Source organism: Neoarius graeffei, chromosome 7 (assembly GCF_027579695.1).
Source record: "Neoarius graeffei isolate fNeoGra1 chromosome 7, fNeoGra1.pri, whole genome shotgun sequence".
NCBI classification, from domain to species: Eukaryota; Metazoa; Chordata; class Actinopteri; order Siluriformes; family Ariidae; genus Neoarius; species Neoarius graeffei.
The window spans coordinates 41,980,396-42,007,543 of NC_083575.1; the positions used below are offsets into that span (position 1 = coordinate 41,980,396).

General features: G+C 42.6%; 1 protein-coding gene across 1 annotated transcript; it reads left to right on the forward strand.

Annotated features, from left to right (window-relative positions):
• The first annotated feature begins 1,828 nt into the window (after positions 1 to 1,828).
• Positions 1,829 to 27,148, forward strand: lingo2b (leucine rich repeat and Ig domain containing 2b). Its single transcript, XM_060924679.1, has 2 exons — positions 1,829 to 1,891; positions 25,319 to 27,148. Exon 2 carries the CDS (start codon positions 25,325 to 25,327, stop codon positions 27,146 to 27,148), a length of 1,824 nt encoding a protein of 607 aa, XP_060780662.1. The 5' UTR covers positions 1,829 to 1,891; positions 25,319 to 25,324.

The window sequence follows — 27,148 nt, forward strand, 5'->3', positions numbered from 1 at the left end:
ATATCATTTAGGCCACAGTGTGTGTAAGTCACAGGACGTACAGTTGCATTTACATACATGAACATGAATGTCATGGCAATATTCAGTGATTTATTTGAACTGTTCTTTTTCTGTGGCAGAATGATTGTACAGCCTTTTTAAAAGAAAAAAAGAATTTACTGCACAAGTTTTAACTTTTAAGGCTTTCTTAAATCAACATAGGGTCAAAATTATACGTACAGCACACCTAATATTTGATTAAATGTCCTTAAGCGAGTTACACCATGACCAGGCACTTTTGGTAACCATCTACAAGCTTTTGATAGAGTTCTGGTTGGATATTTGACCTCTCTCCTTGGCAGAAATCTCATCTCATTATCTTTAGCCGCTTTATCCTGTTCTACAGGGTCGCAGGCAAGCTGGAGCCTATCCCAGCTGACTACGGGCGAAAGGCGGGGTACACCCTGGACAAGTCGCCAGGTCATCACAGAGCTGACACATAGACACAGACAACCATTCACACTCACATTCACACCTACGGTCAATTTAGAGTCACCAGTTAACCTAACCTGCATGTCTTTGGACTGTGGGGGAAACCGGAGCACCCGGAGGAAACCCACGCGGACACGGGGAGAACATGCAAACTCCACACAGAAAGGCCCTCGCCGGCCACAGGGCTCGAACCCAGACCTTCTTGCTGTGAGGCGACAGCGCTAACCACTACACCACCGTGCTGCCCAGAATTAGTAGAGTTAAATTAAATTTGTGTGCTTCCTGACACAGACCCAACCTTCAAGCACAGTCCAAATATTTTCAATAGGGTTGAGGTTAGGACTTGTTTTAAGCTTAACGTTAACCTGCTTGCCTGCTTATTCCACAACCAGCTATGATGTGTATTTTGGGCCATTGTCCTGTTGAAACACCCAGTTGCGTCCAAATTTCTGATGGTTTGAGGTTATACTGAAGAATTCTGAATATCATCAGTGATGATTCATGTTAGACAGACATTCAGTGACTGAAATTAAATGTAGTTTCATTCCTTGTTGTCTCAGTACTCTGGCTGAAAGCATTAGAGTCCATGTTGTGTCGCTGCTGGAGATGGTGTTGTAGTCCTTGTAATCTGAGAGAAGGAGGCAGCTTTAGGGCATTTGACTGCAGCTATTTTAATCTTAAGGTTGAAGCATTAAGTCAGAGTACTGAGACTCACGCTACAGTTGTAAGTGGCTTCCGTCCAGGACTGTCCAGTGTCTCTAATAACACTGAAGAGAAAAGAGACTAACTTGGGAATGTGAACTAGAGAGAATATTTGTTTGTGTGTGTGTGTGTGTGTGTGTGTGTGTGTGTGTGTGTGTGTGAGCGAGAGAGAGAGAGAGAGAGAGAGAGAATTAGTAGGTGCCTCCCTTTTGCCTCTCCCCTCAGTAATTCACCCTACTTTTCTTTCATGGCTGAATATCTCCATGACGACCCCATCCGCTCTCTCTCTCTCGCACTCGCACTCTCTCACTCACTCTAGTGTGCGTCATGCACATGAAAAGTGCTTGGTTTCCCTTTGGAACTCAGTCTACCACCCCACGCACACTCACCTGCAAAATCCCAGTTCTTCTTTGCTCATCATCCTCTGTGTTCAGTGAGACGTCATTCCCATACACACAATAGGAGAGCACGTCATGTTCTCCAAATAAGCGCGCGCTTCATAAGAAGAATAAGAGAAGAGAAAAAGACAGGGAGAGAGAGAGGGAGGGGATAAAGTCTTATTGTTCTTGAGCAGCGTGTACTGGAGGTGTGGCATCTTCCGGGCGTTGTCGTGGAGACAGAGGACTGGCCAAGCACTGTTGTCTTTCTTCCTCCAGGCTCATCACCAAGAAGCTGATCACAAGGAAGCTGATCCTTATGGCAAGAGCCGCAGCCACAGGTAACTATCACCACCCACCCACACACACACACACTCACTTACCTCTTCACACAGCCACTCCTGAGTACAAATTCAAAGGGAAGCATCGGTGTCCGCGAGAGAATGTTATCATTTGTGTTCTGAAGTGATTTCGTGCCGAATCAAAAAGACAGAAAGTGTGTGTGTGCATTTGTGTGTGTATGATCAAGACGTGTTACAGAGTAGATGTATGTTGTGGATACAGGAACAGATCAGAGGTGAGTGTGTGTTGTGAGTCATAAACAAGGATGTGGTAATGTACTCTGCCTATGGCTTCAGAAAGAGATGCAGCAGATTCCCACAGTGGTAACCCACGGTCCATTCCTGCTGCGCTTGGGGAAGAAGAGCAGGAAGTGTGTGTGTGGTGTGTGTGTGTGTGTGGGGGGGGGGTCTAGGAGGAGACACTTGTGTATTGAGTATGCAACAGAGCCAATGAAATTGTGACAGGGGACAGTTCATTAGAAAATTATGAAATCTCAGGGTCTGCCTGTGTGCAAAAGTAAGTGTGTCACTGACTGACCTGATAGTTAATTCACCTCCCGTCAGCGACGGGAAGGTGCCAGTGTTAATATGCTTGCTCTTGCCAGATCTGTCTCTAAGCGATAGAGGCAGTAGAAGCTATCTCCTCTGCTGATAGCAGTGGGACAGTGATGGATGCTGCTCATCTCTAAAGCAGAAAAACTCTGATATTCCTGAGAAGGAGAAAGTAAAGTGGATAAAGTTGTGCCTCCAGCAGCCCTCTGACCAGAGATCCAGCCAAACATTGAGCATTAAAGTGAACATCAAAATACATTAAAAATGAAAAATGAGTGCTAGCATGTTATTCACTCTGTGCAATGCCCAATAATAAAGATGTATGGGAGATTATGCTTCTTTGTTCAGAACCTTTTTAAGGTGACTTACGAGCTTTTTGGTTTCCCCCAGATGTTGAAGAGCATGATCCAATTCAGAGACAGAAAATGAGGGAAAGAAAATGGGCAGAGATGATGGAGGGAGATGGGTTGGAATTTCTGTTTTCGACATAGAAGTTGTAACCATGAGCCTTGTTTCGTGTTGTACTATGATAACTATGGTACATTGTGTAGGTTCTTAAGGTTATAATATGCACATAATCATTATTCATTATTTAGATGAGTATGGGGAGTATTTAATGATGCACACTGGGAATTGAAAAAAGAAAAAATGTAAGACACTTGTTTTGTGTATACAGGAAAATTGGTGTGAAATTTACTTAAGCAGGATTAAAGTGAATTAACCCTGCTGGAAAAAAGAGCATTAAATCTATATGACTTAACTGATCCTTGGGGATTTAAATGTGTAGGATTCAGTGTAGTTAAAGTTACTGTTTTAAGCTATATAACACATCTGCCTCAAGTATTGTGGTTTAGTATGCATTATGTGTAATTATAGGTAATTGTGCATTACGCAACCATAAATACATACGGTATCCTACGATAAGAGACTGGACAGGTCAGGAAGACTTCTGAAATTCCTTATCTCTGTTTCCCCTTTTATTTGGTGCAAAAATCATTAGGGCGCTCTGGAAAAATATACACTTACCGGCCACTTTATTAGGAACACCCATTCACCTGCTGTTTTATGCAGTTGTCTAATCAGCCAATCCCGTGACAGCAGCACAATGCATAAAATCATGCAGATACAAATCAAGAGCTTCAGTTAATGTTCACTTCAAACATCAGAACGGGAAAAATTGTGATCTCTGTGACTTTCTCTGTGGCATGGGTGTTGGTGCCAGATGGACTGGTTTGAGTATTTCAGAAACTGCTGATCTCCTCAGGTTTTCACACACAACAGTCTCTAGAGTTTACACAGAATGGTGTGAAAAACAAAAAACACTGAGTGATAGTTCTGTGGGTGGAAATGTCTTGTTGATAAGAGAGGTCAGAGGAAACTAGCCAGATCAGTTCAAGTTGCCAGGAAGGATATAGAAACTCTTTACAACTGTGGTGAGCAGAAAAGCATCTCAACATGCAATAGCAGAAGACCACATTGGGTTCCACTCCTGCCAGCCAAGAACAGGAATCTTCAAATCAAGAACAAGTTCCTACAACCCCGATTCCAAAAAAGTTGGGACAAAGTACAAATTGTAAATAAAAATGGAATGCAATGATGTGGGAGTTTCAAAATTCCATATTTTATTCAGAATAGAACATAGATGACATATCAAATGTTTAAACTGAGAAAATGTTTCATTTAAAGAGAAAAATTAGGTGATTTTAAATTTCATGACAACAACACATCTCAAAAAAGTTGGGACAAGGCCATGTTTACCACTGTGAGACATCCCCTTTTCTCTTTACAACAGTCTGTAAACGTCTGGGGACTGAGGAGACAAGTTGCTCAAGTTTAGGGATAGGAATGTTAACCCATTCTTGCCTAATGTAGGATTCTAGTTGCTCAACTGTCTTAGGTCTTTTTTGTCGTATCTTCCGTTTTATGATGCGCCAAATGTTTTCTATGGGTGAAAGATCTGGACTGCAGGCTGGCCAGTTCAGTACCCGGACCCTTCTTCTACGCAGCCATGATGCTGTAATTGATGCAGTATGTGGTTTGGCATTGTCATGTTGGAAAATGCAAGGTCTTCCCTGAAAGAGACGTCGTCTGGATGGGAACATATGTTGCTCTAGAACCTGGATATACCTTTCAGCATTGATGGTGTCTTTCCAGATGTGTAAGCTGCCCATGCCACATGCACTAATGCAACCCCATACCATCAGAGATGCAGGCTTCTGAACTGAGCGCTGATAACAACTTGGGTCGTCCTTCTCCTCTTTAGTCCGAATGACACAGCATCCCTGATTTCCATAAAGAACTTCAAATTTTGATTTGTCTGACCACAGAACAGTTTTCCACTTTGCCACAGTCCATTTTAAATGAGCCTTGGCCCAGAGAAGACGTCTGTGCTTCTGGATCATGTTTAGATACGGCTTCTTCTTTGAACTATAGAGTTTTAGCTAGCAACGGCGGATGGCACGGTGAATTGTGTTCACAGATAATGTTCTCTGGAAATATTCCTGAGCCCATTTTGTGATTTCCAATACAGAAGCATGCCTGTATGTGATGCAGTGCCATCTAAGGGCCCGAAGATCACTGGCACCCAGTATGGTTTTCTGGCCTTGAGCCTTACGCACAGAGATTCTTCCAGATTCTCTGAATCTTTTGATGATATTATGCACTGTAGATGATGATATGTTCAAACTCTTTGCAATTTTACACTGTCAAACTCCTTTCTCATATTGCTCCACTATTTGTCGGCACAGAATTAGGGGGATTGGTGATCCTCTTCCCATCTTTACTTCTGAGAGCCGCTGCCACTCCAAGATGCTCTTTTTATACCCAGTCATGTTAATGACCTATTGCCAATTGACCTAATGAGTTGCAATTTGGTCCTCCAGCTGTTCCTTTTTTGTACCTTTAACTTTTCCAGCCTCTTATTGCCCCTGTCCCAACTTTTTTGAGATGCGTTGCTGTCATGAAATTTCAAATGAGCCAATATTTGGCATGAAATTTCAAAATGTCTCACTTTCGACATTTGATATGTTGTCTATGTTCTATTGCGAATACAATATCAGTTTTTGAGATTTGTAAATTATTGCATTCCATTTTTATTTATAATTTGTACTTTGTCCCAACTTTTTTGGAATCGGGGTTGTATTAAAGTGGCCGGTGAGTGTAGTTTGGTTGTTGTGGGAATATAATTCAGGGAGTAAGGGAACTCCAAGCGTGCTAAGAGAAGTGTGAAAATGTGAGACAGCTTGTGAGGGTGAGACAGCCTGTGAAGTAGCAAGTTGTTTTTTCAGCTCTATGGTGTTTCAAGAGAGATTTCCTCAACACAGTTCTTGAGTTGCAAACTAAGCATGCTTATAAGCTGTTCTTCAATGTGGGTTGTATACATGTAGGTCTATTTCTCAAATCGACTCTGCAGTGAGACCCATATTGTCCACTACTAATGCGATTTATAATGTTTAGGGCTAAATCTCTTTCATGAATAGACAGTCAAAAACATCATGAAGGGTGCAACAGCATTGCCCAATCTCATAATTAATGTCATCATCGGTGAAAAAGGAGAAAGAGCTCTTTTGCATGTGAAGATCAATTATGTTAGTGTAAATATCAATCATCAAATAATTTACCAGAGGTACTTGTATAATGCAGTGCCACTTTGTGTTTCTATAAATTTGTAGTGTTCTGTATTTGGATTTGAACTGGAAGTGGGCCTGGTTGGTTATCCATCCATTATCCATAACCGCTCATCCTGATTGATTGATAAAAAGATGGCGCCACGGATGGTTGTCTCAGTACTTCGCTCTCTTGTACTTTCTATGTTTTTGTGTATTTGTTGTGTTTCTTGCGCTTCTTCTTTGGTCACATACTCCAGAGAAGAACTCATAAACATTGGAATAACCACCAGTAAAGTTTTTTCATCGGTTTTCATCGAACCGGAAAGTTTTCCAGAGCTACTTGTTGGAGGAGCAGCAGCTCTCTATGGTCTCCACCGGAGACACCGGGGGAAGCGAGCCGGCGCGCTCATCAGGCTGAGACAGCGGGGGTTCCGCACTGCGCTCCCGTCTATTCACCTGGCTAACGTCCGCTCTCTGGCCAACAAGATGGACGAACTGCTGCTCCTCAACACAATCAACACGGATTTTAACAGATCTGCTGCCTTGTGCTTCACCGAAACCTGGCTCGGTGAGCACATCCCAGACTCTTCTCTCCACCTGCATGGATTTCACCTGCACTGAGCGGACCGCGAAACGGAGCTCACGGGGAAAACGAGGGGAGGTGGAGCCTGCTTTTACGTTCACGAAGGTTGGTGTACTGATGTCACGGTTCTAAACAAATCATGCTCCGCGAGAGTTTTCCTCGTTTATTCTGGTTGGAGTCTACATCCCTCCTCAGGCTTGTGTTACTGAGGCATTACAACACCTGGCTGACCAGATAAACAACATGGAGAAAAAAACACCCGGACTCTTTGCTCATTGTTTTGGGGGACTTTAACAGAGCAAACCTCAGCCACGAACTGCCAAAATATAAACAGCACATTAAGTGTCCCGCCAGGGACTCTAACACTCTGGACCATTGTTATACTGTTTTAAAGGACTCGTACCACTCTGTCCCCCGTGCAGCCTTGGGACTATCTGATGACTGCATTGTTCATCTTATCCCGACCTACAGGCAGAAGCTGAAATCTGCGAAGCCTGTAGTCAAGATGGTGAGGAGATGGTCCGATGAGGCCAAAGTGGAACTACAAGCCTGCTTTGACTACACTGATTGGAGTGTTTTTGAGGCTGCAGCTTCAGACCTGCATGAACTGACTGATACCGTGACAGCTTACATCAGTTTTTGTGAGGATATGTGTGTACCCACCAAGACCTTCCGCACATACAACAACAACAAACCCTGGTTCACTGCAAAACTCAGGCAGCTTCGCCAGGCCAAGGAGGAGGCCTACAGAAGTGGGGACAGAGTCCTGTACAAACAGGCCAGAAACACACTCAGTACGTTTACATGCACGTCCAAATCGAGCTGCTGTTGGTAATCGAGCAAAGGGTCCCAGCAGGGGTGCCAGAGAAATCCAATCCTACATGCACAAGTGAAATCGGGCTATTGTGCAAGGTGCATTGTGCACCCGAGCCACACGTGGTGCTACACGCCCCATCATGTTGGTACACTTCCGGTTGTCGTCATGAAGAAGAGCATAGTGTTGCCAGATACTGCTGACGTTTTCCAGCCCAAAACATGTTCAAATCCGCTAAAATGCACTTAAAACCCCCAATCTGGCAACACTAGCAGTTCCGTGTTCAAGCTGTTAGGCTTGCTCTAACAGACTATGGCTACAAACTGTCCGGCGCAGACCACTGTTTTGTAAGACAACTTATTTTGCACAATAATATTTTTCTAAAGTCCATTTTTTGCTTACAAAAATTTTTTTTTTTTTGCTTACAATTTAACTTATGTCTTAATAAACACACAAAAAGTTCAATTGTTTTGTTTTTATTGACATTCTTCAGATGTTGGACATATATATATATACACACACACACACACACACACAAATACAATGACTTGTTTATGTACACAATTCACAGCTATGCAACAGCTGTACAGATGTATTTGGTGATACAGTAAGTGAGCTAAATTTTAACAGTGCAAACAATGCCACAAAAAGAAAAGATTCATGCCGTTGTCATGATTCGTTGTCATGCCGACCGAGGCTGTTGTGTTTCCCGCTTGTGGTCTCGTCACTCGTCACTTCTGGAAGTAGCTCGACAACTAGCTCGATAGGGTATACATGCGCAAAATAGCTCGGCAGAAATCGCATAAACTAGGTCGTGTAGCTCGATTCCGAGAAATCAAGTTCGGTTCAATTTCAGCCGAATTAAGGTGTATACATGGCATTTTGAACTTCGATTTCAGTCGAGCAACGGCAGAAATTCGATTCTCTCTATGTGCATGTAAACGTAGTGACTGATGAAAGAGGTGAAAGCAGCTAAGAGGAGCTACGCTGAAAGGATCAAAAACAGCCTTTCAGCCAACGATCCGGCGTCAGTGTGGAGACGCCTGAAGAATATCACCAGCTACAGGAGACCATCCCCCAACACTGCAATGAACCATCAACTGGCTGGCAAGTTGAATGTGTTCTACTGCAGATTTGACACATTCACACCTCTCCCCCCCTCAGACATTAAAGACCCATTTACACCCCCTGCTATTCTGCCTCCTCTCACCTCTGACCCCACACCAGCACTCAAGATCTGTGAAGAGGATATTTGTCAGCTTTTTCGCAGACAGAAGATCAGGAAGGCACCCGGCCCAGACAATGTGTCACCCTCCTGTCTGAAGGTCTGTGCTGATCAGCTGGCCCCCATCTTCACCCAGATCTTCAATAGATCCCTGGAGCTGTGTGAAGTCCCCTCATGCTTCAAACACTCCACAATAATCCTGGTTCCCAAGAAAACCACCATCACAGGACTGAATGACTTAAAGGCCTGTAGCCCTCACATCTGTAGTCATGAAGTCCTTCGAGAGACTGGTGTTGTCACACCTGAAGGACATCACAGACCCCCTGCTGGACCCCCTGCAGTTTGCCTACCGGGCAAACAGGTCAGCAGATGATGCAATCAATATGGGACTGCACTACATCCTGCAACACCTTGACTCTGCAGGGATGTACGCCAGAATCCTGTTCGTGGACTTCAGTTCGGCGTTCAACACCATCGTTCCAGACATCCTCCACACCAAGCTCACCCAGCTCACCGTGCCCTCCTCCACCTGTCAGTGGATTATAAACTTCCTGACTGACAGGAAGCAGCAGGTGAGGCTGGGGAGAATCACATCCAGCACCCGGACTATCAGCACTGGCGCCCCCCAGGGGTGTGTGCTCTCCCCACTGCTATTCTCCCTTTACACCAACGACTGCACCTCAAGAGACCTGTCTGTTAAACTCCTGAAATTTGCAGACAACACAACGGTCATCGGCCTCATCCGAGACGGTGACGAGTCTGCATACAGACGGGAGGTTGAACGGCTGGTCTGTTGGTGCAGTCAGAACAATCTGGAGCTGAACACGCTCAAAACTGTGGAGATGACAGTGGACTTTAGGAGGAGCCCCCCCCACCCTGCCGCCCATCACCATCACCAACAACACTGTGACTGCTGTTGAAACCTTCAGGTTTCTGGGCTCCACAATCTCCCGGGACCTGAAGTGGGAGACCAACACAGTCACCATCATCAAAAAGGCCCAGCAGAGGTTGTACTTTCTGCGCCAGCGCAGGAAGCTCAACCTGTCTAAGGAGCTTCTGACACAATTCTACTCTGCCATCATTCAGTCTGTTCTCTGCTCTTCCATCACTGTTTGGTTTGGATCGGTCACCAAGCAGGACAAGAACAGACTGCAACGGACAATAACGTCTGCAGAGAAAATTATTGGTGTCAGCCTGCCCTCCATCCAAGACCTGTACCTGTCCAGAGTCAGGAAACGGGCAGGTAACATCTCTGCAGACCCATCACACCCTGGTCACAAATTGTTTAAACTTCTCCCCTCTGGGAGACACTACAGATCACTGTACGCAAGAACAACCAGACACAAGAACAGTTTTTTCCCTCAGGCTGTCTCTGTGATGAACAGCTAAAACCGGACTCAATTATCATTAACATCAGCTGTGAAATATCTGCACACTCATACCGTCATTCTGTGCACACTGTATATTTATTTTTATATTTACTAAGTCATCCTTGCACTATGCACCATTTTGCACCAAAAGATTCTACATGTACATAGCTTTTTGTTTTGTTTTTTGTCTACGCTTTTTTTATCTGTTTGTACTAAGAGAGCTAAGTGAAACCTGAGTCAAATTCCTCATGTGTGTTCACGTACCTGGCAATAAAAGTGATTCTGATTCCTGGGCAGGGTCGCAGGCAAGCTGGAGCCTATCCCAGCTGACTATGGGTAAGAGGCGGGGTACACCCTGGACAAGTCGCCAGGTCATTGCAGGACTGACACATAGAAACAAACAACCATTCACACTCACATTCACACCTGTGGTCAATTTAGAGCCACCAATTAGCCTAACCTACATGTCTTTGGACTGTGGGGGAAACCGGAGCACCCGGAGGAAACCCACGCGGACATGGGGAGAGCATGCAAACTCCACACAGAAAGGCCCCTGTCAGCCGCTGGGCTCGAACCCAGGACCTTCTTGCTGTGAGGCAACGGTGCTAACCACTACACCACCAATAGACGCGTATCTATATTATCAGATTTAATATATCAGATTTTTTTGAGGGGTGGCACGGTGGTGTAGTGGTTAGCACTGTCGCCTCACAGCAAGAAGGTTCTGGGTTTGAGCCCAGTGGCTGACAGGGGTCTTTCTGTGTGGAGTTTGCATGTTCTTCCCGTGTCTGCGTGGGTTTCCTCTGGGTGCTCCAGTTTCCCCGACAGTCCAAAGACATGTAGGTTAGGTTAACTGGTGGCTCTACATTGACCGTAGGTGTGAATGTGAGTGTGAATGGTTGTGTCTATGTGTCAGCCCTGCGATGACCTGGTGACTTGTCCAGGGTGTACCCCGCCTCTCGCCCATAGTCAGCTGGGATAGGCTCCAGCTTGCCCGCAATCCTGCACAGGATAAGTGGTTATGGATGATGGATGGATTTTTTTTTTTTTAGTTTATATTACAGAAACATCAGGGACGTTTGATGGACATGCTATCAGAATCTACTACGAACGGGATGCAGTGCAGCTACAAGTCAAAATGTGGTCCTTTCATTATAGCATCATTTCATTATAATGTCCATGTGAATTTCTGGGAAGATTTTCTTTTAATAAGAATGGAGAATGTTCATTTAAGAGCAGTGAGAAATGTGCAATGAACATGCAGGTTTTATATTTTATAATCTTTATTTTTTATAATTGCGGAGTTGAATAAATTAATTAGTGATTATATTTTGGCAAGCACAGCACAGAGATCCTGCCCTGTGCACAGTGTGTGCTCTGTGTGGGCTATATGTAGTAGCAGCTCTATAAAGAAAACCAGTTTTACAGTGCCTTGCAAAAGTATTCATCCTCCTTGGTGTTTGTCCTGTTTTGTGGCATTACAAGCTAGAATTAAAATGGATTTTGGGGGGATTAGCACGATTTGATTTACACAACACGCCTACCACTTTAAAGGTGCACTTTTTTTATTGTGACATAAACAATAATTAAGATGAAAAAACAGAAATCTGGAGTGTGCATAAGTATTCACCCCCTTTCATATGAAACCCCTAAATAAGAGCTGGTCCAACCAACTAACTTCATAAATTACATAATTAGTTGATTAAGATCCACCCGTGTGCAATCAAAGTGTCACATGATCTGTTACATGATGTCTATATAAATCAACCTGTTCTGGAAGGACCCTGACTCTGCAACACTACAAAGCAAGCAACATGAAAACCAAGGAGCCTCCAAACAGGTCAGAGACAAAGTTGTGGAGAAGTATAGCTCAGAGTTGGGTTATAAAAAAATCCCACAGAGCACCATTAAATCCATTATAGCAAAATGGAAAGAATATGGCACCACTACAAACCTGACAAGAGAAGGCCGCCCACCGAAACTCACAGACCGGGCAAGGAGGGCATTAATCAGAGATGCAACAAAGATACCAACGGTAACACTGAGGGAGCTGCAAAGATCCACAGTGGAGATGGGAGTATCTGGTCCATAGGACCACTTTAAGCCATACACTCCACAGAGTGGGGCTTTATGGAAGAATGGCAAGAAAAAAAGTCATTGCTTAAAAAAATCATGTTTGGAGTTTGCCCAACAGCATGTGGCAGACTCCCCAAACACATGGAAGAAGATTCTCTGGTCAAATAAGACAAAAATTTAACTTTTTGGCCATCATGGGAAATCCCATGTGTGGCGCAAACCCAACACCCTGAGAACACCATCCCACAATGAAGCATGGTGGTGGCAGCATCATGCTGTGTGGATGTTTTTCATCTGCAGGGACAGGAAAGCTGGTCAGGACCGAAGGAAAGATGGATGTCACTAAATTCTGGAGGAAAACCTGCTTGAGTCAGCCAGAGGTTTGAGACTGGGACGAAGGTTCACGGTCTAGCAGGACAATGACCCTAAACATACTGCTAAAGCTACACTGGAGTGGTTTAAAGGGAAACATTTAAATGTCTTGGAATGGCCTAGTCAAAGCCCAGACCCCAATCCAATTGAGAATCTGTGGCATAACTTGAAGATTGCTGTACACCAATGTAACCCATTTAACTTGAAGGAGTTGGAGCAGTTTTGCCTTGAGGAATGGGCAAAAATCCCAGTGGCTAGATGTGCTAAGCTAATAGAGACATACCCCCAAGAGACTTGCAGCTGTAATTGTAGCAAAAGGTGGCTCTATAAAGTATTGACTTGGGGGGGGATACTTATGCACACTCCAGATTTCTGTTTTTTATCTTAATTATTGTTTGTGTCATAAAAAAAAATCCCAATGTGCACCTTTAAAGTGGTTGGCATGTTGTGTAAATCAAATGGTGCTAACCCTCCAAAAATCCATTTTAATTCCAGCTTGTAATGCAGTAAAACAGGACAAACACTAAGGGAGATGAATACTTTTGCAAGGTACTATATTTTATGACTTTTGGGCCAGTTTATATTGTACTATGGTAGAAGTATGCTTTTATTTTGGTGACCAGTGTTTAGATCAGGTTAAAGGAGTAAACCACTGACAATGGAGCACTTGCATGTGACGTCACAGCCGATCCAGATTGTGACAGACGCCATCGTGTCGGTCAAACGCCATATTCCGCCTTCTACTTCTGCTTTTACTTCTACCTTTTCTTCTGGAAAACCCTACTATATACAATTCTACTACAATGGCTGCGGCTACAAGCTCTCCCTACCTGTGCACGTTTTTTTTATGTTTTTTGTGTGTATTTTTGCATGTTGTTCGTCTGTACCAGACTTCAATATCCACTACAACCGTATGGACTTACTGGACATTGGTTTCCAGCAGAAAATGACGGTTTGTAGCGATTTCCATCGCATGCACAACATTCCGGACGAGAAAAAAAAAAAACATTCCAGACGAGATAGCGAGACCAGCGGGGTCTCCGTGGATTGTTATTGGAAGCAAAGCTAAGGAGGCAGCGCCGGGAGCAAAAGCGAGGCTGCAGAGCGGCCTGTTGACTAAGCTCAGAAAACAGCCACTCAAACCTCCACTGCTAAGCCTCTACCTCTCCAACGCCAGGTAAACAAGACGGACGATTTGAAATTACAGCTGGAATTACCTTATTCTATTCTGTAATCGGCTGGTCAGTGCTATACTCAATACTTAAGTGATTTATCCATCCAGTGAGGATCATTTTCTTGTTTACAAGATGCCACATCTGAGTCGCTGACAAATCCTGAATTTCTGTAAAGATAACTGTCCAGAGATTTATAGGCACGCAGTGCTTCACCACTGAACAGCGAGGGAAAGTTGATGAGGTAATTATACACGTCCGGGTATTCTGCTGGCAGTTCCATATCCACTGACACGGTCGTGAAAACTCCGTCCGGAAAGCCATAAGGGTCACTAATCTGTAGATCATTTATTTTAGACATATATCTAGTTATCTGTTCATTAGAAAAATGAGCCGTGTAGTCCGTAGGTTGAAATTGATCCATTCTGTACACGAGTGCAGCAGTATTCAGCTGTGCTGTTGACCGACAAGATGGCGGCTGTGTACTTTCCGGTCACGTGACTGCAAGATCTCTATAGAAGCAAGCAGGTTTAAAACACATTGTTGAGTATGTAGTTAATGGCAAAGTTACTGTTGAACTCAAAGAAAGTGAGAAATGTGGTATTCATTAGCTGATTGTATGCTAGTCTGCATATCAATGAAATGGTGTCAAAAATACTGACAAATGACCCTAGAGGGTTTGTTAAGCACCAGGCTGTGCTTGAAGAACCAAGCTAATAAGTTTGACAGTAGAACCAGCCTGAGATTTGATATGAGAAATATAACTACAAATCTAGGCTATTTTCACAACATGCGATGCTACAGAATGGAATCGAACCTGTCAGTTCCCCCTAGGAGGTGAGTTTTATTTGTCTGGTGCAAGTATCGGAGGGTTTGTTGACACTTTTAAGGATGTTTAGCTGTCAAATATAATCAGTAGAATCTGGGTTTGGGCTACCAACGATTTCTGTGAATTCAGAAATATTCAAATATTTATGTTTGACCTTTAAGTATTAATATTAGGCTCTGCAGAAGAAAGGGTGAGGTTCATTATCTGGGAAAGGGTTGTTGCCTAGCACAGTGTGTGTGTGTGTGTGTGTGTGTGTGTGTGTGTGTGTGTGTGTGTGTGTGTGTGTGTGTGTGGTTGAGCGTCACTGTGTCATATGGTATCACAGCTGGTGACACAGGTGATATGTTTGCATATTTTCTCACTAAGTAAAGAAAGAGACAAAAAAGATCTGAATTTAACTGTTATTATTTGTATAATATGGATGCGATTATAATTCATTTCATTCAAACATAAGATCTTCAAGGGTAAAATTAGTTTCAAATCATGGACTAATGGTCAAGAGTTTGGTCTCTGAACTGAGAAATCGTGCATGTAGTCAGCTTTGTAGCCCCTCCAGAAGTGACGGTATTCAAAACACAACATAGTGCGCAATTTCAAGATGAATCTCAGATGAATGGTCTTGAATTTTAAATTGGTGAATTTACGCCTAGATAATTAACAGTTATTCCACAAAATCGAGTCGTATATGAGCTGATAACTGACGAGGTGCATAGCGCCGAGTTGACTATAAGCCATGTACAGTATGACGAGATTGAGTGGAATAACTGTTTTATTCTATCCACATTCACTGGATTTTGACAAACGGAGCATTTTTTTTAAATTCAGCAAATAAAAACTTTACAAAATGTCCAACAAAATAATTTCCGCTTAGAATGTAAACAAACCGGTGAAATGACAGGAGCAATTTGTGAAAAATGCGATAATAATAATTCTTGAAAAATAAAAAAAATACATTCTTACCATCAAATACTTTCATTCCATATTTTGTTGCTTTTTTGTATGGGGGGGGTGTTTGTTTCTGAGTAGAGTTTTTATTTCATCCTCGGTTGGTTCGGCAACACGCTCAGCCATTTTGTTTTTCTCTACTCATGGTATATGAGCTGATAGCCTAGTAGTAGAGTAGCCAATCAGAGTGCACAATTGCTCATATCCAATGAATGTGGATAGAATAATTCTTAATATTTAAAATTCACATTTTAGGAAATTTAAAAAATAAAATAAAATTCAGCTTGTTAAAAAGTCAAACAGATTTGTATTAAATATTAATTAACATTGTCTCATTTCTCCTTCCACATTTGTGCCCTTTAATTCTTCTAAAAAGCATACATGGCACAAATCCACATTTGCTTGACCTGGTGACTTCAAGCAATTTTCTAAATATGAGCACTGAACAGCCTTTTAATAAAATTTATTCACCCATATAGCTGTATGATTCATCTACTAATAGTTGGTTTTGAAACTCGTTATTACTTTTGGATATTTCCCTCCTGCTCCTTTTTCTTTCCCCTATACCTGACTAATCCAATGTCCCTGTGGCTATGAATACATTGAAGTAGTGATCCTTCTGTGAATGGGGCTCCACGCTGGCTTTAGGAAGCTTACTTCTACATGCACTGCACACTTCGCAAATTCCAAGCACTCGAGGTAATCATTAGTGTATTTGTTACTGTGACCGCTGTTTCTTTGCACAGAAGTGCATGGGCATATGAGTTTACATATTTGCTATTCCTGCTGGCTTGTTAGCTTGTTTGGGAACAAACTACTCTCTGAAGAGCTGAGGCCTGATAGCTGCCCCACTCGCAATCTGCATTGTGTGCATGAATTAGCATACATCAGGCCTAAAACTGAATATGTATGTGAGGAGATGTGTGTGTTTGTGTGTTTGGCAGACCGTCGTCGATCTGTTCACTTGAGCTGCTATGAAACTGCTTTGTGGCATGTGCAGCTGGAGCTCTTTAATTACGTACCAAAAGTCCAAAACATTTAATAGCTTTTTTTAATGTAGTTTGATTGAGTTAATTTTTAATTTAGTCTTGATTGGGTCAATATGAAGCAAAGTAAAAGTTCTACAGTGGTAATGTACAAGAATACAAACCATATTCATTTTCTAGAGCTAAGAGTCTTATTTTTTATTCATGCTGACCTTTTGCTGATGTTCCACTCATAATTTTAGTTGTTGCTTGTTTTTTTTTAATGTTATATACTATATATTATAGAGTATATATTATTATCTATATGTTATAGACCTTGTCCGATTGTTTCTTTCTTTCATCGTCTATACTGTTTATCCGTTGAGGGCCACAGGTGAGCTGGAGCCAATCACAGTTGACACTGGGTGAGAAGCAGGGTACACAGATGCATCCAACCATGCACACCTACGGGCAATTTAGAGCAGCTAGTTGACTTAATTCGCATGTCTTTGGACTGTAAAAGGAAACCAGAGCACCCAGAGGAAATTGGAATTTTTTTTTTTTTTTTTGGGGGGGGGATATTTTTTCAGTCATCTTTTGAAAAATGAAAAGTGAGTCAGCAAGCTAAAATTCAAACCTGATATTTTAGAAAGGCACAAAATGAAGACCAACATGACAGAATGTTTGTTTTTACCTAGCTTACATTTGCATTTAAGCAGATGTCACATTAACTTATGCAGACTCACTTTCTATTCTATTAGATTTTCAGTTAATGTTATTTTGCGCTGAGAGCTGAAGAATCACAGCGGGTGTCTGGTGTACATGTGTACAATTTTACTGAGATTCTTTCTTCCAGAATTGTGAAGGAAATGTTGCCCTCGTCTAACTGCTCTGTTCAAGCAACTTTACACTATAGAAGTAGTACATTTTGTGGAAGCCAATCCTATCTGCCTTGAACAGATGATACAGTACCAGTCAGAAGTTTGGACATCACGACTCATTCATAGTTTTTCTGTATTTTGACTATTTTCTACATTGTCCAGCAATACTGCAGACATAAGAACGATGAAATAACACATGGAGCATACATGGAATTAGGTAGGAAACAAACAATAGGTTTCATATTTTAGATTCTTCAAAGTAGCCAGTGTTTCCCTTGATGATGCTTTGCACACTATTGGCATTATCTTAACCAGCTTCATGAGGTCGTCACCTGGAATGCTTTTCAATTAACAGGTGCCTCGTCAAAAGTTAATTAGTGCAATTTCTTGCCTTTTTGATGTGTTTGAGATCAAACAATAAATAGTAAATAATAAAAATACAGTAAATAGCCCTATTCCACAACTGTAGTAATCTGTATTATATCAAGAACTGCTCAGCTAAGTAAAGTGAAACGACATCCATCATTACTTTAAGACATGAAGTGACTTTTAATTAGTAAAAATAAAGAAAACAAATAATTGAAATCGAAGTGTGTCCAAACATTTGACTGGTACTGTATGTCATGTTCAAAAGCTGTTGCCTTCACCGTGTGGGATAGAGGAAGAGAGAACACCTCACCATGTGTCCTGCTTTATTGCAGTGTAGTTAGAGGCTGAGCATGGAACAGAAATAGGAACAGCACTGGTTGTTATTTCAGTAGAATGTACTGGACCAACTAGGCATTACATTCTGTAGTGTTTATTTTAAATACTTTTAACAAGCATGTTGTTATTTTGCTATTCATTTAATTACAAGCCATTTCAGGTGTGTCTGTTATTCTGTCATGGAGAGAGAGAGAGAGAGAGAGAGAGAGAGAGATGATGGTGAGAGTTACACTCTCTCTCTCTGTTCAGTTCTGCCTGCAGGGTTAATTAGCATTGCAGAGTTGATGTCTGGAGCAGGCGTCGGCTGATCAAACCCTCTCTCTCTGCCTCTCTCTCTCTCTCTCTCTGCGTGTGTGTGTGTGTGTGTGTGTCAGTCCTTCTGTCCCTCTATATATAAAGTGTGCTTTAACTGCAGGTATCTTCTGTGTATGAAGTACAGAAATGAACACGAACACACACACAAACCTATTGGCCAAACATACGTGACTGCACACACGTTAGAGTTATTATCTGAGATAGGCAGGTGGTGTGATGAATCAGTATGGTTTCATATTTATTTCTGTTTTCAATTTATCCATCACTCCATGTTATCTATGTTCGAAATAGTCAGGAAATTGTTTGTCCCGTCTCCTTCTTTCTCTTTCACAGCTTAATTGCTTTATATCTTTGAATATTTCTCTTAACAGTAACAGTTCTTCTGCCTCTACATTGTATCATTCTGTATTTTACCTGGTGTGTGTGTGTGTGTGTGTGTGTGTGTGTGTGTGTGTGTGTGTGTGTGTGTGTGTGTGTGTGTGCGTGCGCACATGCTTCAGATTTTGCTCATACCAATTGATGAGCACCAGTTCATTCATTAAAGCCCTAAGTATGTTCTTTAGGGTAGATTCATTCCACACATACAGTACACAACATAAAGCAAATGGATAAATCATGAACTTGGTAAGACATTTACAGAAAATCAAATGTGACATTCTGTTTTCTTGAACAGTGACGATATACCTAGACAAAAAAAAAAAAATCCACAGCATTATCCTGACACAACATTTAAGCATCTACAGTGTACACTAATAAAAAGGTTCAATCTTTTTTTGATTTAAAGATCCTATGTAGAGTATGGCAACTGTTTCCCTGTCAAAAAGAGTTCTGTCCAAAAGTCTTTTATGATCTTTTATATACATACATTTTTTTATAGTTCATAATTAACTATAAGCCATGTATGATGAGATTGAGTGGAATAACTGTTTTATTCTATCCACATTTACTGGATTTTGAGAAACAGAGCATTTTTTAAATTTTTGAATTCAATAAATAAAAACTTTTAAAAATGTCAAGTTTTAATGGTTAAAGATGAAGACTAAACAAACTGGCAAAATGACAGTAGCAATTTGTGGAAAATGCTACAATAATAATAATTCTTGAAAAATAAAGATATGTTCTTACCATCAAATACTTTTATTCCATGTTTTGTTGCCTTTTTGTATTTTTTTTTTTTTTGGGGGGGGGGGGTTGTTTTCGAGTAGAGTTTTTATTTCGTCCTCAGTTGGTTCAGCAAAACATCCACCATTTTGTTTTGCTCTACTCCCAGTATATGAGCTGATATCCAAGTAGTAGAGTAGCCAATCAGAGTATGCGATTGCTCATATCCAGTGAATGTGGATAGAATAAAAGATGTTATCCATAGTTATTTATGTACATTGTTTAGGCTAGGAGGAACGGTATTTCATTCTTGACTGGACAGAAGTGTGGAAAATAATGACAAACATATCTTTAATCTTTTTTAGTACTTACTTATGAAGCTAATATAAATATAATATCTAAAACTCTTCAAATAGATTCGTGTGTGTGTGTGAGAGAGAGAGAGAGAAAGCATTTTTACTCCATGATCAGAAAAACAGAGTAAACACTGACAGCTCAGTAAACACTTTCTGAATTAAGGTGCATTACTGAAGCCCATTAAATAATTCCATTTTCCCATTATCGCTCACATGCAAAGAGAGAGAGTGAGACCAATAATCCATATTTACCCTCAAAACACTCTAACATACGCAAAGGTTTTCTGAAAAAAAATCTTTAATACATACTAAAACAAAGAAAGCACACCCATTATATATCTCTGTGATGATCTCACGCTCACATGAAAGACAGTCTTTGTGCAAATCAGAGATTTATTTATGAAAATGCTTTCTCAGAGCAGGAAGTGTCATGATTGGTTTAGGTGGCAAGCATTCAATTTCTCCTTTCAGACTATATTTCAGTAACACAGCCCCACCCATGAAGTATAGTTCATAATGCATACTCATGCCAAATAGAAGATTGACACATAATGCAATATTTTTAAAGGGGTTGTTTGGATTCTCACCTGAGCTCTATAGATATGAAACGTGAAGAGGTATGGGCTGACAGCTGGATTGCCATATGGGGGGCACAGAACCACGTTTTTGTCAGGTAATGATATGAGGGATGTGTGTGAGAGTGAATGTGTGAGAACCCAGAGATCAATAACAGGAGTCAATAGTGCTTCGCTCTGCTGGATCAGACACCCATGGAGATCCTACAGCACCTACACCTATAAGGAAAGATCACAGACAGAATACACATGACTCATGACAGCTGAATTTAGATACATCTATACAGAATAATGACATCAAAAGTAGTTTAGCTTGGAGCATTGAATTCTGCACAGATCCAACGAGAGCAAGGTCATACCACTACATACATAACATACGTAAACATACATATGCATATGTCTCTCTCTCTCTCACTCATATATGCACATGCATACCCTGTGGGAGATGGGTGTTTGGCTCACAGTGACTGGTTTCACTCAATGAAAAATGGATGAGACTAAAATTAGATAAACTAAAATTAGACAAAGTAAGAGAAACCGCAGGCTCCAAAATCAAGTTCTTAGGTAGCAAGGCTCAGACAGGCAGAGGTGATAAACACTGAGATAGAGGTGTCTAGTTGTTGTTAAAAAAAAACAGTATAGCAAGGCAAATGAACCCCCCATTCTTCTTATGAATATCACAGAGAACAGTAAAGAGGCGTTATATACCCACACACACCACAGACAATAAGCACAGCAACAGCACAGAGGGGAGCCTTTGGATTGGTGGCTCTGCTAATGTTTGATGTTTTTGTATAGCGTGATCTTGAAGTATGAGCACATACGTGAAGGTGGATCTCTGTCTCTTGTGTTTGAGAGAGAGAGAGAAAGCGCAAGAGAACAAGTCGTCTCCACTTGCCTGACTAGGTATCTCTGACATAATAGATCTGATCTCGTGCTGTGGATGATGATTAATCATCACGTCAATGTCTAAAATGTATCTTTAATTCGGCCAAAATTAGGATGAATTACATCACCACGCATCTGCTCCCCAGTCAGGGCCACTGTCATCACGTCAGCCTCAAGCTTTCACAGGAATGAATTGAATTATTAACTCATTAAAACTTAATAAACTCCTTCAGAGAGTGAGCTGTCCTCTCTCTCTCTCTCTCTCTCTCTCTCTAATGAATCACAGCCTTTAGCGTCAACCCCCCTTGCAGATCTGCTCTTCATCATCATTCAAAAAATGATCTGAAATTGACTGTGCTCTTATCAGCTCTACCTATAAACCACTTAAAGACTTAAGACTTTTACTAAAGACTTAATACTTTTACATATTAAAACATCTCATCTCATCTCATTATCTCTAGCCGCTTTATCCTGTTCTACAGGGTCGCAGGCAAGCTGGAGCCTATCCCAGCTGACTACGGGCGAAAGGCGGGGTACACCCTAGAAAAGCCGCCAGGTCATCACAGGGCTGACACATAGACACAGACAACCATTCACATTCACACCTACGGTCAATTTAGAGTCACCAGTTAACCTAACCTGCATGCCTTTGGACTGTGGGGGAAACCGGAGCACCCGGAGGAAACCCACGCGGATACGGGGAGAACATGCAAACTCCACACAGAAAGGCCCTCGCCGGCCACGGGACTCAAACCCGGACCTTCTTGCTGTGAGGCGACAGCGCTAACCACTACACCACCGTGCCGCCCCATATGAAAACATATTATTATTATTATTATTGTTGTTAATAATAATAATAATAATAATACGCATATATGACTTTAGAAATTTGGGACATAAAAACAAGCTAAAATGACAAATCTGTAAATAAAAATGTACATATACACTCACCAGCCACTTTAATAGGAACTTGTTCTTGATTCTAATATTCCTGTTCTTGGCTGCCAGGAGTGGAACCCAATGTGGTCTTCTGCTGTTGCATGCTGAAACACTTTTCTGCTCACTACGGTTGTAAAGAGTTGCTATGGGTTATGTAATGTTTTTTGGGTTTTTATTGCACCATTCTGTGTAAACTCTAGAGACTGTTGTGTGTGAAAACCCGAGGAGATCAGCAGTTTCTGACATACTCAAACCAGTCCATCTGGCACCAACACCCATGCCACAGAGAAAGTCACAGAGATCACAATTTTTCCCGTTCTGATGTTTGAACATTAACTGAAGCTCTTGATTTGTATCTGCATGATTTTATGCATTGTGCTGCTGTCACGGGATTGGCTGATTAGACAACTGTATAAAACAGCAGGCGGATGGGTGTTCCTAATAAAGTGTCCGGTGAGTGTAGATGGATAGATAGCTATTAATATTGAACTCTGTGGGGTTATGGCAATGGTTTCTTTCTTACACAGAAACCTGTTCTCCATCTCGCTGCTTCTCAGAAGCCAATATGATAAGTGCCACAGCATCCGTTGATATTGATTTGAAAGGAAAGCCTACTACAGGACTTGCTAATCGCTCCGAGTTATCGAGCAAAGCAACCCTAAGAGATCTGGCCAACAGCTTGTCATTTACACTAAAGCACATTCTCTATTGTTTAGATTAAGAAGGTGAAACAGTCTTTGCATTTTGTGCTCTAAATCTTTTTAGTGATTTTATGAATTCCCAAGTATGCTCCCTTTTTCATATGTTAAGTGTGACAAATGTCAGATTAGATGTAAGAAATGTATATTAAACAATTTTTCATCTGCTGAGGTACTAATGAAAAGCCTACAATAGTCAGCCTTTCTTCAAGAGATTGGAGGAATGATACATTATTCTAATGCTGCAAAAGTCATATCGCAGACATTAATATTTTCAGCATGGTTTGTGGCCTGTAGTGTATCCTCATAGATTTTCAAAGGTTTTTATAATGGGGCAGAATTGCACTCAGAGATAAGTGCCCCATTCTTTAATCACTGTTATGATTATTGATGTCTGCCATTTATGTTTATGGCCAGTCAGAAGCAACAAAGAGACTAATCATATCACCCAAGCAAATGTAGCACTTGGCACTCTAGACACATATGAAGGTTTAAAAATCCCATTACTTGTGTCAAACATCTAAATATATTCCCCCAACTATTAATCACTATGAAGACTACATTTAATCAAATAACTCATCATATATTATATGAGAGTATAGGAATAGGGGCGGCACAGTGGTGTAGTGGTTAGCGCTGTCGCCTCACAGCAAGAAGGTCCGGGTTCGAGCCCCGGGGCCGGCGAGGGCCTTTCTGTGTGGAGTTTGCATGTTCTCCCCATGTCCGCATGGGTTTCCTCCGGGTGCTCCGGTTTCCCCCACAGTCCAAAGACATGCAGGTTAGGTTAACTGGTGACTCTAAATTGACCGTAGGTGTGAATGTGAGTGTGAATGGTTGTCTGTGTCTATGTGTCAGCCCTGTGATAACCTGGCGACTTGTCCAGGGTGTACCCTGCCTTTCGCCCGTAGTCAGCTGGGATAGGCTCCAGCTTGCCTGCGACCCTGTAGAACAGGATAAAGCGGCTAGAGATAATGAGATGAGATGAGTATAGGAATAATTCATCCACCTCATGATTAATGAAATACATTAATGTCTAAAAAAAAACATGGAAGATAAAATCATCTTCTTTCGGCTGCTCCTGTTCAGGGTCACCACAGCAGATCATCTGTTTCCATCTCATCCTGTCTTCAGCATCTTCTTCTGTCACACCAACCACCTGCATGTCCTCACTCACCACATCCATAAACCTCCTCTTTGGCCACCTTCTTTTCCTCTTGCCTGGCAACTCCATCTTCAGCATCCTTCCCCCAATATATTCAGTATCTCTCCTCTGCACATGTCCAAACCAACTCAATCTCATCTCTCTTGCTTTGTCTCCAAACTGTCCAACCTGGGCTGTCCTTCTAATCTACTTGTTCCTAATCCTGTCCATCTTCATCACTCCCATTGTAAATTTTAGCATCTTTACCTCTGCTGTCTCCAGTTCTGTCTCATGTCTTTTTGTCAGTGTCACATTTTCCAATCCATATAACATGGCTGGTCTCACTACAATCTTGTACACCGTCTCTTTCACTCTTGCTGGTACCCTTTTTGCAAATCACTCCTGACACTCTTCTCCACCCACTCCACACTGCCTGCACTCTTTTCTTCATTCTCTTTCGCATTCCACATTAGGTGGATGATAAAATGCTCTGATCTTAAAATCACCCTGCAAATAGGAATAGAGTAGTGCAAGAAGCAAGTTGTGAACAGCACCCTGCTGATCTGCTGAGGGTATATGAAGATCCTGCAAGCACGTAAGGATGTGAAATGAGATTGCACCTCTTCAGGGAGCTGCTGAGCCTACTGTGAGGCTTTTGATAAGTGGAAAAAAATCATCCTTATAATGGCATTAATGAATGACCCTGTAGTTTCAGCTTCAACTACATCTAAACACCCTGTGTAAAACACTTTTCTTTCATTTCTGTCAAATGATGATTTGATGACCATAAGTACACTTCCTGTTTGCTGTCAGTGAGGTTTAAACAAGTGCAGTCTGAGACAGAATGACAGGTAGAGTCTTTGGATGATATAAATCTTGAAAACCTATAGATTATACCTCTAGAATCCCTGCTCTTTATTGACTGTGATGTGGAAAGCAGGACTTGTGCCAAGGGGATGTCGGGTTTCCAAAGAAATAACATGTTTGGAGAAGGCTGCTTGAAGGGGACACTTGTGCATGTGTGTGTATGTATGTGCATGCTACAACCAATTCAGAACAACTGTCAAGAGTGAGACATGTCTTGCAAAAAAGAGGGGACTAAAATGTTGAGTGAAAACATTAAAGGTTTAGTAAGCATTTGACTATAAAAGTATTAGTGTGTGCGCCTGTATGTGTCTGTGTATGCATGTGAACAAGCTGGTATATACTCTTTATGTTTTGGGTATGTTTGTGTCTGTGAAAAAGTGAAACTGTCTAATTACATCTCTATCTTTATTGTTCTCTGCATCTCTCTCTGCACCTTCCCCCATCCTGCAGGTGGTCATGCTGCTCTCTTTGTTCTCCTGTGCTGTGGGCTTCTCCCTCCTACTGCTCCTCCTGTTCCCGTACCCTGTCCGTACTTGCCCTGCCCGTTGTGAGTGTTCTGTGCCCACACGTTCAGTCTCGTGCCACCGCAAGCGGCTGGCGCAGGTGCCCGAGGGCATCCCCATCGAGACAAGAGCACTGGACCTCAGCAAAAACCGTCTGCGCATTATCACACCGCAGAACTTCTCTGGCCTTCTGTTGCTAGAGGAGCTTGACCTAAGCACCAATCTGTTGTCATCTGTGGAGCCCGGAAGTTTTCGTGCCCAGCCACGTTTACGAACGCTACGTTTGCGCAACAATCAGCTGACTCTGCTGCCACGTGGTGCACTTGCTGGCCTGAGTGAGCTCACTCTGTTGGACATCAGCCAGAACCGTCTGGTTATCCTGCTTGATTATGGCTTTGAGGACCAGCGGCGTCTGCGTGTGCTTGAACTTGCTGACAACGAGCTGGTTTTTGTTGCACCCCGTGCCTTCAGTGGCTTGCCTGCATTGCGCTCGCTGATGCTGCAGCGCTGTAACCTGAGTGCTGTGCCAAGCCACGCACTGGCGCACTTGCACGGCCTAACCAGCCTTCACCTTAGACAGCTGGACATTGCAGAATTGCTACCACACGCCTTCAAGGGCCTGGGCCACCTGCGTCATCTTGAGGTGGATCACTGGCCATCATTGGAAATTGTGCCCTCTCTTGCGCTTCAGGGTCTGAATCTTAGTATGCTCTTCATCACCCATACCAACCTTTCAGTGGTACCAGTGCTGAGCCACCTGTCCTACTTGACCCATCTGAACTTGTCATACAGCAGTGTGAGGGTGCTGCCAGCTGGCTGGCTGCGTGGTCTGGACCGGCTGGAAGTGCTGCGTGTACGCAAGGCTCAGTTGGTGCGTGTGGAGGCCCAGGCCTTCCAAGGGGCACTGTCACTTCGCCTGCTTGACCTCTCCTACAATCGCCTCACTACACTGGAAAAAGCTACACTGCCAGCATCTGTGACCCTGCAGAACCTCCTGATTGGCCAGAACCCATTGGTATGTGATTGCCGCCTGCGCTGGCTACTTCAAAGGACGCTGCCCTTACAGTTTGGGGAGGTGCAACCTCAGTGTACAACCCCTACTGCTCTGGCTGGGAAACCTTTCAGTGATGTAGTAGAGCCGCTGCTCTCCCGCTACGTCATATGTACCAAACCCAGGGTCATTGCCATGTCGACACAACCGGCCCAAGCAGAAGAGGGACAAAAGGCATGGTTGTACTGCACAGCAGATGGCGCTCCACCCCCCTCTGTCTCCTGGCTGACACCACACAGGAGGCACATCACCACCAAAAGCACAGGCCGCATGGTTGTCCATGGCAACGGTTCGCTAGAGTTCCGTGTAGTGGAGCCTCAGGACAGCGGTATTTATGTCTGTGTGGCATCCAATCCTGCAGGCAATTCCACCCTGTCTATAACACTAGCTGTCAAAAGCATGGGTCTTAGGGATGGGGCTCTCTATGCCAACCACAGCTTCATCTTTGATCCTGATTACAATAGCTCCTTCATCAATGGCACAGAGCATTACACAATCAGGATGGTGCTGGACTTCACTACCATTCTTGTGTCTACGGCAATGGGCTGCCTCAGCTTCTTGGGTGTGGTCCTTTTCTGTTTTGTGCTTCTGTTTGCTTGGAGCCGAGGCAAAGGCAAGCACAGAGGAAGTGTGGACATCCAGTATGTTCCACGCAAGAGGAAAGGAGCCAGCAGTGATCTTACTGAGACCAGCGGCCCGAGACGTGTCAATATGAAGATGATCTAG

Coding starts and splice junctions, on each gene's coding strand:
- lingo2b (XM_060924679.1), top strand. CDS start 25,325: ATGCTGCTCTCTTTGTTCTCCTGTGCTGTGGGCTTCTCCCTCCTACTG.